General features: G+C 40.3%; 1 protein-coding gene across 5 annotated transcripts in view; it reads left to right on the top strand.

Moving 5' to 3' along the window:
* Window positions 1-4,370: 4,370 nt before the first annotated feature.
* Window positions 4,371-11,381, top strand: part of TEK (TEK receptor tyrosine kinase) — a 124,164-nt gene continuing 117,153 nt past the window's right edge. For 3 of the 5 annotated variants that reach the window (XM_030817596.1, XM_030817597.1, XM_030817595.1), the window contains exon 1: window positions 4,379-4,872. In XM_030817596.1, coding sequence (XP_030673456.1) covers window positions 4,821-4,872 — 52 coding nt within the window. In that variant the 5' untranslated portion in view covers window positions 4,379-4,820. Of the gene's footprint in view, window positions 4,873-11,381 lie in introns of all 5 variants that reach the window. The other 2 variants (XM_003263990.3, XM_003263989.3) reach the window with 1 other exon arrangement.

The following is an 11,381-nucleotide window of genomic DNA, read 5'->3' as shown; positions in this document are numbered from 1 at the left end:
AGTTTAGAGTAAATGGGGTTTGGAGAGGGTCAGGTATTTTCCACCGCCAAACCAGAGTGGATGTTGTCACTTTAACTGTGGTGTCCTGGCTGAAGGCCAAAACTTAATTGTTAATGACCCTTCCTTTTTTTTTTTTTGAGATGGAGTCTCACTCCGTCCCACAGGCTGGAGTGCAATGGTGTGATCTCGGCTCACTGAAACCTCCACCTCCCAAGTTCAAGCAATTCTCCTGAGCCTCCTGAGTAGCTGGGACTACAGGCATGTACCACCCTGCCTGGCTAATTTTTGTATTTTTAGTAGAGACGGGGTTTCACCATGTTGATCAGGCTGGTCTCGAACTCCTGACCTCGTGATCCGCCCTCCTTGGCCTCCCAAAGTGTTTAGATTATAAGCGTGAGCCACCATGCCTGGCCTGACCCTTCCTTTTCTGCTAGCCACTGTTATGTACAGCGGGTTCACATAAAAGTTCATTAATGTCCTTAAGAAGTCAGATGGGATGGCTCTGGTGGCCCAGTGCCCACAGACCAGCAAAAGACAGAATGTCCAGGCTGTACTGTAGGTGGCTGGCACCCCATCTTCTTGGTCACCTCCTGGAGGCCACACTTTATGTATCTGGATTCTGTTTCTTTTTAAAATTATCCTATTTTATTAATTTATTAATTTAAAATTTTTGTGGGTATGTAGTAGGTGTATATATTTATGGGGTACATGAGATGTTTTGATACAGGCATGCAATGTGAAATAGCCACATCATGGAGAATGGGGTATCCATCCCTTCGAGCATTTATCCTTTGTGTTATGAACAATCCAATTACATTATTTTAAAATATACAATGAAGTCATTATTGCCTATAGTCACCTCATTGTGCTATCAAATAGTAGGTATTATTCATTATTTCTAACTAGCTTTTTTTGTCCCCGTTAACCATCCTCACCACCTCCCCCACCTTCCCACAACACTTCTCAGTCTCTGGTAACGATCCTTCTACTCTCTATCTCCCTGAGTTCAATTGTCTTGATTTTTAGATCCCACGAATAAATGAGAACATGTGGTGATTGTCTTTCTGTGTCTGGCTTATTTCACTTAACATAATGGCCTCCAGTTCTATCCATGTTGTTGGAAATGACAGGATGTTATTCTTTTTTATGGCCAAATAGTACTCTGCCGTGTAGGTGTTCCACATTTTCTTTATCCATTCATCTATTGATGGACACTTAGGTTGCTTCCATATCTTAGCTATTGTAAACAGTGGTGCAGCAAATATGGGAGTGTAAATATATTTTTGATGTACTTATTTCCTTTCTTTGGTGTATATACCCAGCAGTGGGATTGCTGGGTCATATGGTAGCCTGGATTCTGTTTCTTATTTGCCAGTGGATGTTTTAAAGTATACATCCTATTGCCCTGGGTCAACTTTCTCAAGGACGTCCCCTCAGTCTTTTTCATTTTTACATATATGTTCATTATTTCTAAAAATGTTAAAATTATAGAAAAGTATAAAAAAGAAAATAAAAATTATCTTTTCCAACAACTCAGAAATAGTCACTTTCAACGCTTTCATATGTTTGTTGTATATCTGTGGTGTGTATTTGAGTGTGTATAAATTTCATTCTGTTTAAATTGTGTTTTTTTCCCAATCAACAGTATACCATAAACATTTTCACATCTTTTTTGTCAATCTGATTTCACCACAGTATTTGAACACTTGTCTGGAACTTCATTGTATACCATGATTTTTAATAAATAATCCATTTTTGTTGACTATTTTGATTATTTCTAGGCTTTATTATCAACTGTGCTTCTATAATGTCCTTATACACAAATCTTGGGGCATATATTTGATTTTGGCTTGGTATGTATCATAAAAATGGATTTTCTGGTGGGGCTCAGTGGCTTACGCCTGTAATCCCAGCACTTTGGGAGGCCAAGGGGGGGTGGATCATGAGGTTAGGAGTTCGAGACCATCCTGGCCAATATGGTGAAACCCCATCTCTACTAAAAAGTATAAAAATTAGCTGGGTGTGGTGGTGCACGCCTGTAATTCCAGCTACTCAGGAGGCTGAGGCAGGAGAATCGCTTGAACCCAGGAGGCGGAGGTTGCAGTGAGCTGAGATAGTGCCACTGCACTCCAGCCTGGGCAACAGAGTGAGAGTCCATTTCAAAAAAAAAAAAAAAACAACTTGATTTTCTGGGCCAAAGGATATGCATACAAGGCTTTTGCTTCGTGTTTGTGATGTTGACCTCTAGACATGTGATACCAGTGTATAGTAGTAGTATGTTAGTTATTTTCCACCTCTTTCAGAAAAACCGTTTCGTTATCTATTGATATCTTTGTTAATTAGTCTCAAAGACTTTTAATGTTGTCTGTAGTGTTTTTCATGTATTGAGTGCAAAAAGCAGGAAATAGAAAATGAAGAATCAGCCAAGAGCCTTGTTTGTTTGCTTGTTTTGTTTGTTTCGTTTGGTTTGGTTTTCTTTATGGTTTTACTGTAGATATGTCTGGAAAAATCAAATTAAATGGAATGAGCTTGACTCATGAGGAGGCCCCTTTCATTTTCCTCAAGTGAATTAATGGAGCACCCACCGATCCTGACATTAGTTATTTCAGAAGCACACTAAGAACTGACCGTACTTCTCAGTGTCACCAAACTATTCTTATCTGTCAAAGTTTCATTTCAAATACTTCTGTAAGGTCTAGGTATACCCTGCTGGTGTTTGTGACGTCCTACATTACTCTTGATCTACTTTTGAACTATGAAACAAAGGAAAAATTGGAGGTCCAGAGCTCAGGATTCAGATATTACCTCTGTTACTCACAGCAAAGCAAGTAACTTAGCCTGTGTGGAACTTCATTTTTCTTTCTTTTTTTTCTTTTTCTTTTTTTTAAGACAGAGTCTTGCTCTGTCACCCAGGCTGGAGTGCAGTGGCGCCATCTCGGCTCACTGCAACCTCTGCCTCCCAGGTTCAAACGATTCTCCTGCCTCAGCCTCCAGAGTAGCTGGGGCTACAGGTGCACGCCAGCAAGCACAGCTAAATTTTGTATTTTTAGTAGAGACAGGGTTTTGCCATGTTGGCCAGACTGGTCTCAAACTCCTGACCTCAGGTGATCCACCCGCCTTGGCCTCCCAAAGTGCTGGGATTACAGGCGTGAGCCACTGTGCCAGGCCCACTGTTTTTTTTTTTTTTTATGATGACAAACTTAAAGTCATCTCATAGGAATAGAAAATAGCTTTTTAGTAGAAGCTCTTGGAATTCAAATTGAGACTAAATGGAAAGATGAAAGAAAATAAACTTAATAACATTTAATAAGAACCTTCAATGAACTAGGCATAGTACCAAATGGTTGTATATTTTTAAACCTCATTTATTCCTCTCAAAACACCTGGGAAGGAGGTATTTTTGCCATTTTACAGCTGTTGAAACTGAGGCTCAAAAAGATTAAGTAACTTTTCTCAGCTACACATGTGGCTGAGCCGGTATTTGAACCCAGTTCTGTTTGCAGGCAGAACCTGGGCTTTTTCACACCTGCAAACTGGAAACATTAATTGGTTCTTAAGGTCATCATAGATGTGATAAAACCTGGGACAGAAATTAGTCAAGACTAGCTGCATCTGCCTTTTCCTCTGGTGGATAGGAAAAGGAGTATAATGATTTCATCAGGCATGAAGGTCGATGATGAGCAAAGTGTATACTCTCTAATCTAATGTCATAATTCATATTGTGGAGTAATTATCATCTGGATAAGTGTAGGGTCTCTGACCTCATTTTAGATATTGTACATTCAATGGCTATTTTTATTTTGGCCCATGTACTCTCTTTGCTCTTACGAGCACTATTTTTATCCCAATCTAATCCTGTATGTTTGTGTTTTTACACAGATTAGTTTTCAAATGTTATATATAATTTGCTTCTGAAACACCATTGCTCAGTGACTATGAAATCCTTCTCATTACCAAAATCCTTCTATGCCAGCTTCTTCAAGAAATTTGATCACCTTTAGATAAATTGTTAATTAAAATTAGCTATAGCCAGCAACATGGGTATCTTTGGGCTAATGGCCAACCAACAGGCCATCTGTGTGAAAGAAAACAGGCTAACAATTTTGGACTCTGGTCTCTTGGGGCTACATTGAGCATTGACCTCACCGGTGCTCACTGAAATTAATTGCTTTTCAGGTTGTATTTTCTCATCACGGAAACCTTCTTTTCTCAATTCAAACCATGTGGGTTAAAACGAGAAAACAAAAGCCAAAACGGCTCCCCACACCCAAAAGTTCCTTCTGTCAGAGATCCCAGTAGCCCCGGGAGAGCTGTTAGAAGTCTGAGAAGGATTGGTCATCATCGCATACCATACATAGGTGGAGGGCTTATTATTCTCAGTTTCCCGCCTATGAGAGGATACCCCTATTGTTTCTGAAAATGCTGACCGGGACCCACACTTCCAACAAAAATTCCTCTACCCCTACAGCAGCAGCAAAAGCAGCAGCAGAAGCAACAGCAACAGATAAGTGTTTTGATGAATTGCGAGATGGATAGGGCTTGAGTGCCCCCAGCCCTGCTGATACCAAATGCCTTTAAGATACAGCCTTTCCCATCCTAATCTACAAAGGAAACAGGAAAAAGGAACTTAAAACTCCCTGTGCTCAGACAGAAATGAGACTGTTACAGCCTGCTTCTGTGCTGTTCCTTCTTGCCTCTAACTTGTAAACAAGACGTAGTAGGACGATGCTAATGGAAACTCACAAACCGCTGGGTTTTTGAAAGGATCCTTGGGACCTCATGCACATCTGTGGAAACTGGATGGAGAGATTTGGGGAAGCATGGACTCTTTAGCCAGCTTAGTTCTCTGTGGAGTCAGCTTGCTCCTTTCTGGTAAGGTTTGGCTTTATTTTTTTAATTGAGTATTTTAAAAAACAGAGGTAGTGACTTCTGGGTGCTCTCCCCAAATCTCATCAGTGCTGATTAACAAGGGGTGGCTGTAGCAAAGGCACCATTTCTCTGTGAGTCTCCAGTCAATATGTGTGGAAGGATTGAAATGCAAAGGCTCTGTGGCATGAACTGATTTTGTTAGAGTTTGTCTTCTGGGTGATTTGCCCCTGTGTTATAAACTCTTTGAGGACCTATTAAATCATCTTATTTGAAGAGATCTCCTTACTATCATGCATTATTTTCCTGCTCCTCATTCTAGAGTGTTTTTCTTATTGATTTTTTTAAAGAACAAACCGGTTTTACCTGCTTTAAAGAAAATCTTCAGTAAAAAATGAAATTCATGCTGAGAAATACAGGGGCCCAAATAAGGCAGTATATAGATTGTCACTGTTAAAAGAGAACAAAGATGCTTTTGTGTAAAAAGATTTTATATCTACATCCTATTTTAAGCAAAGCAATGAAATTGTAGGCTTTTTTTTTTTTTTTTCTTGTAGTTAGGGTCAGGGAGATTGAGGCTATTAGAATTTTTGTTTTATTTAAAAAAAATTTTGCCATGTAGTAATTCATAAAGGGTTTACTGGCCCAATGAAGCAAAAATTTAGGCAGTTACCAAAATCGTTAACACAGGAGAGTATATGAAGCCTGTTGTAGAGTGAAGGAATGGTTGGCCAGCGTGTTTGGGTTCAGTGTGTTTACTGCTCAGATACTCCAGATAGTGGTGTGCCTCTGTAGCTCACTCAGCCTATATGACGTAGGCAGAAGGCAGTATCCAAACCTGAACTACAGATCACAAATACGTTATCATTGCCATCAGTCTCTCCCCTTCGGTTTGAAAACATTCTAATTATAATAACGAAAATTGAATTGATATTGGAGATAAATTTGGGAAAATTCACTAAACTTCATGGATATAGGCTATATTAATATAATTTGATTCGAGTATACATATCTGCAGTATTTCCTAGATGTTTGAAATATTTTATTAAATATTCAAAAAACTAATCCAATTAAATAACAGAGTTGAATACCATTTGTTTTATAGCTCTCAACAACCAATATATTGAGAATTTAATAATATTCTTAAAAGTAAGAATGTATAATACAAGTTGCTAAAAATTAAAGATTTTCGGTGGCTTCAGTATTTATATGGAAATTGTTTAAATAATGTTGACTTCTCCAATAATATGTGCATGAAATCTGGAACTGATTCTATACCAGGGATTATAGTGACGTGAAGCCCAGGTGTCTATAGTTTCTCTGAGGTGCTTCGTAGGTTAATACACACACAACTGTTTTCATTCACTTTTTAACCCCTAAAGCAACTATGTTATAGCACTTTGCAATACAGGCTTAGAAGAATTGTCATAAAATCAAACAAAAAGTTACGTGGCCAAAATAGTTGCTCCATGTCTAGACCTTAGATCCCTGAAAAAAACAGCACTGCCTTTAAAAGGGAGGGGACCAAGGAGAGGAAGTAGGTCATGTTCTTGTTAGGAAGGGTGACACTAGCAAGGTTAGTTTCTGAGGTAGGTCTGTTGTCTTGATCGTAACTTGCATTCCTAGTGTAAGCCTCCATGCGCAAGACTGCTCAAGGCTTGATAACTGCAACAACAAGAATCCAGCTAGATCATGTCCACAGCCACAGGAGCCCGTTCCTCTAGTCAAACTCCTGGTAGACTATAGCAGTGGAGCAAGGGGCTTATGGCTTAAAGATTTATCTCTCTAGTCCAGTGGGTTGTTTCTCATTTCTTTTTTCTGAACCCACAGACTGAAAAAAAAAAAAAAGCCACTTTTTTTCAGTGAAGGTGGCTCTGGATGACAGAGTTGCTGACCCATAAGAGGGCTGGAGGGGGTGTGTAGCTCTCAGAAGCTCCTCACAAATACTCCTAGATTCTGTTGCTTTCCTTTTCTCAATTGAGAATCATTGCTAACTTTAGCTTTCAAACAGGTTCTATTATATTCGCTTTTCCCTGCTCTCCCATCCTCGTAAAATCAGGCTGCTCACTTTAAAAAGTTGTGTATGTAGAAAACTAACAAAAAAATCACTGTGATTTATCATAGTATCTAATACATGATCAACACTGATCTAATAGGAAGTCTCTAGTCTCATGCCTTCATACCTCTTAACTGTGTCACTTGACTTTTTTTTTTTTTTTTTTTTTTTTTTTTTTTTGAGACAGAGTCTCGCTCTGTCACCCAGGCTAGAGTGTAGTAGAGCAATCTCAGCTCACTGCAACCTCCGCCTCCTAGGCTCAAGCGATTCTGTGCCTCAGCCTCTTGAGTAGCTGGGACTACAGGCTTGCGCCACCATGCCCGACTAATTTGTTGTATTTTTAGTAGAAACGGGGTTTCACCATATTGGCCAGGCTGGTCTCGAACTCCTGACCCCAAGTGATACACCCGCCTCGGCCTCCCAAACTGCTGGGATTACAGGCGTGAGCCACCACGCCCGGCCTTGTCACTTGACATTTTAAATAACAACTGGATTCAGAGACAGCAGACATCTTGTCTGGGGTGGCAGAGGAAACAGTTGTAAGGTCAGGGAAGTGCTCGCACATGAAACCTCCTTGTTAGGGCTGGTCTTGGAAGGCTAGTGTCAGGTCTGAGTAATCAAGGGTGGAGGTCTGGAAGCTGGGATCAGAGACACCCTTTGGAATTATTCTCAGAGGGAGGAGCTTGCTTTTTTCACAGATGCTCCCTTCCAAGCATTGTCTTCATTGTTAGGTCTCAGCATTTCCCTTTCAGCCCTGCCCTGGGGGAGCTTCCTGGAAGAGTCTAGTTCTTCTAAGGCGTCTCTCCAGGAGGGAAGGAGCCTTCTAAGTTCATCTCAAAAGACTATGTGATGTTCTCTGGGGAATTTAGGTGGGTGGGCTCTAAATTCTTCTGAAATTATCAGTTTGCCTCCTGAGCCTCTATCTCCCCAAAGGATATCTGCGTGATTGTATCACCTGCTTATTCTCTGTAGATGGCTTACTGGTGAGCTCACAGAATCAGGATTTAAATAGATTGTTCTAGGGTGGAAGGGTGGAAAACCAAAACAAAAAGATACCATTTCAAAATAGATAAATGTCTGGTTCTGTGTTTGGGTTCAAGAAATAAATTATGTATATTTAATGTGGGAGAGACCTGGTTTGTTGAAAGTTCTTGTGAATGACACCTAGGTTTGGGGATATGCAAAACTCATGGAAGACAACATATGCTCTGCTTGCTAAAAAGGTAATGCATAAGCTGTAATATGTTGCATTAGCAGAAATATGGAGTCCAAATATGAAGTCCACTTAAATCTACTGCTAAGAGCACATCCATGAAACACTGAAGGCCTGAGAAATTTAACAGCAAACATAGCAGGCAAACTGAAGGAGGAAACATGGATTACAAAGTCAAAGCCCAAATTGGATAACCATAAGCAAGTTATTTCTCTAACCCACATTTTTCTCATCTTTTACGGATGAAATACCCATTTTCCAGGGTTTTGATGAGAGTCAAATGTGATAATGCCTGCGAAATGCTTAGCCAGTGAGAACTCTCTTAATAAATGATGCTTGGGGCCGGGTGCGGTGGCTCACACCTGTAATCCAGCACTTTGGGAGGCCGAGGCAGGTGGATCATGAGGTCAAGAGATCAAGACCATCCTGGCCAACATGGTGAATCCACTTCTCTACTAAAATACAAAAATTAGCTAGGTGTGGTGGCAGGCACCTGTACTCCCAGCTACTCGGGAGGCTGAGGCAGGAGAATCGCCTGAACCCAGGAGGCGGAAGTTGCAGCGAGCCAAGATCACTCCACTGCACTCCAGCCTAGTGACAGAGCGAGACTCTGTCTCAATAAAATAAAATAAAATAAATAATGAAGCTAGTACAATCAAAAGGGAAGAGTTGGTATGAGAACCACTGTGCTAGTCAAGACTGATCTAATCTGCCCCAGGATGTAGGAGAACCACTTAATATTCATAGATACTGTCTCCTTCTACAAAACCTCAGTATAATCCAATCTCTCAAATTTTGTGCTGGCCAATTCCAACTTAATAAACCCAAAAACTTTGCCAACTACCCATCTACCCTCCCCTCACTTATCTATTTATCCCTGTTTGTACCTTGTCTGCTTCAACCAGGCCCATCTCAACAATCTACACATTCTTTCTTCTTGGCTCTTGTTCATCCTGTTCCATCCATTTAGAAATGGCATCTTTCATCTCTACTCTGCAAACACAATTCAACTCAATTTGCCCAGGCCAACTCTTCCTCCTGATGTTCTTCCCCTAAGTTTAGGCTCCTTTACCATGCAGATTGTGTCTTTGAGCTTTGGGCAGCCAGATTTAGCCCAATTAGCCTTTAAATCTCTCACAACAGATACTATTTCTTTTCTATTCTCATTAGTACATGTATTTAATATTTAGTAATTTTTGTTGAATGGAGTTTTATGGTCACAGTAAGAAAATGTTGGTACTTCACAGCAGACCTGAGAGGAAAAGAGAACATTGTAGAAAGGATCTCAGTAACATCAAAATAATAATATTACATTGGGCCAGGCAGGTTGGCTCATGCCTGTAATCCCAGCACTTTGGGAGGCCGAGGTGGGCGGATCACGAGGTCAGGAGTTTGAGACCAGCCTGACCAACATGGTGAAACCTCGCCTACTAAAAATACAAAAGTTAGCTGGGTGTGGTGGCGCGTGCCTGTAATCCCAACTACTCGGAAGGCTGAGGCAGGAAAATCGCTTAAGCCTGGGAGGCAGAGGTTGCAGTGAGCCGAGATTATGCCATTGCACTCCAGCCCTGGGCGACAGAGTGAGACTCCATCTCAAAAAAAAAAAAAAAAAAAATACTAGGTTGGTGAAAAGTAGCAAAAACTGCAGTTACTTTTGTACCAACCTAATAATCAATTTTATGTATCTTGTAAATGATATTCACTCTCATCTTAAAAGTTTAGCTTATATTAAATGTTTGATGTAAATAAAGTTGAAAGAAAGTTTCTTCTGTTAGGTGTGAAACATAAAAGATATAAAAGTGGGTCTAACCAGAGCCTTACTTAAGATGAGGTATTGTACGATTGTTGAATATTACCTATAACATAGGCGTATTTTCTATTCAATAGATATTTATTGAGTTATTGCGTGCCAGTCATTCATTCATTCATTCACTCATCTATGCTTTCAATAAACAAAGACTTATTGAGGGTTTCCTTTGAGCCATATACTGTCCTGGAAACTAGGAATATAAATAAGGATAAATAATTTTTTCCCCTTGCTAAGCTCACATTTTAGTGGGAAAAATGAATATAGGCGGATGAACTGTAAAATGTTGTGATAAATGATTTAATAGAGATATTACAGCAAATAAAGGTCTTTCCAAAATCTGAGCTTTTCAAGGGCTGTAAAAGTATTGCGTCCAATGATACGAAATGAAATAGCAATATCTGAATTGAGCATAAAGGTCTGGTGCAGTGGCTCACACCTGTAATCCTAGCATTTTGGGAGACTGGGCAGATGAATTGCTTGAGCCCAGGAGTTTCAGGTCAGCCTGGGCAACATGGCAAAACCCCGTCTCTACAAGAAAATACAAAAATTAGCCTGGCATGGTGGCATGTGCATGTAGTCCCAGCTACTCGGGAGGCTGAAGTGGGAGGATTGCTGGAGCCAGGGAGGTCAAGGCTGCAATAAGCCATGATCATACCACTGCCCTCCAGCTTAGGCAACAGAGCGAGACCCTGTCTCAAAAAACAATAAACCAATAAACAAAACCAAATTGAACATAAATATTTAATTAAATGTCTAAAAACATGGAATGTCAACTAAAGAAAATGAGAAGTATTTTGAAAACAACTTGTAGGTTGATTTTTCTCTCTTTGCAAGAACTCCAAAATAGTTGTGAATATTGCCAAAAGTCATGTCCAGTTATAGTTATAAGATGCTGATAGCCAAATGATTTTGAAACCAAGATGAAAAGGAAAAGGGAAGAAAGGACGTAGAGGGAGCAACCTATACAAAGGGGGTGTGTATAAAATAGCAGGGCAGGCTTGAGGAAGCTGAGTGAAGCTGTAATGTAGGATGAAGGTGGAGAATTAAAGTTGGGGTCAGATCAAGAAGGGCCTCACATTTTAAGTAGCTTGTATCTCATTCTGTACATGTTGAAATTTAGCAGAGTGTTTGTTCTATCATGTCATATATCAGATTTACGTCTTGAAAAATTCACTCTAATAATAGTTTTCAGGATGGATTAACATGGTAGAGACCATAGGCTGGGACCAACTTGGCTTCCTAACATTCCAGGCAAGAGGACTGTGAGGATAACAGGGGGCTTGAGAGAGATGTAGGAGGTGAAACTGCAGGAGTGAGCGATTGGTTGCATATGGAAGGTTGAGAGGGAGGGAGGAGAACAAGCCGTTGCTCCAGCATTCTGATTTGGATAATGGTGGTGCCATTCAGTGTGCTGAATGAAGATGGGCTGGGATAAG

The sequence above is a fragment of the Nomascus leucogenys genome, chromosome 8 (genome assembly GCF_006542625.1).
Source record: "Nomascus leucogenys isolate Asia chromosome 8, Asia_NLE_v1, whole genome shotgun sequence".
NCBI lineage: Eukaryota > Metazoa > Chordata > Mammalia > Primates > Hylobatidae > Nomascus > Nomascus leucogenys.
The sequence above is the reverse complement of the archived record's forward strand: the minus strand, read 5'-3'. Positions and strand labels throughout refer to the sequence as shown.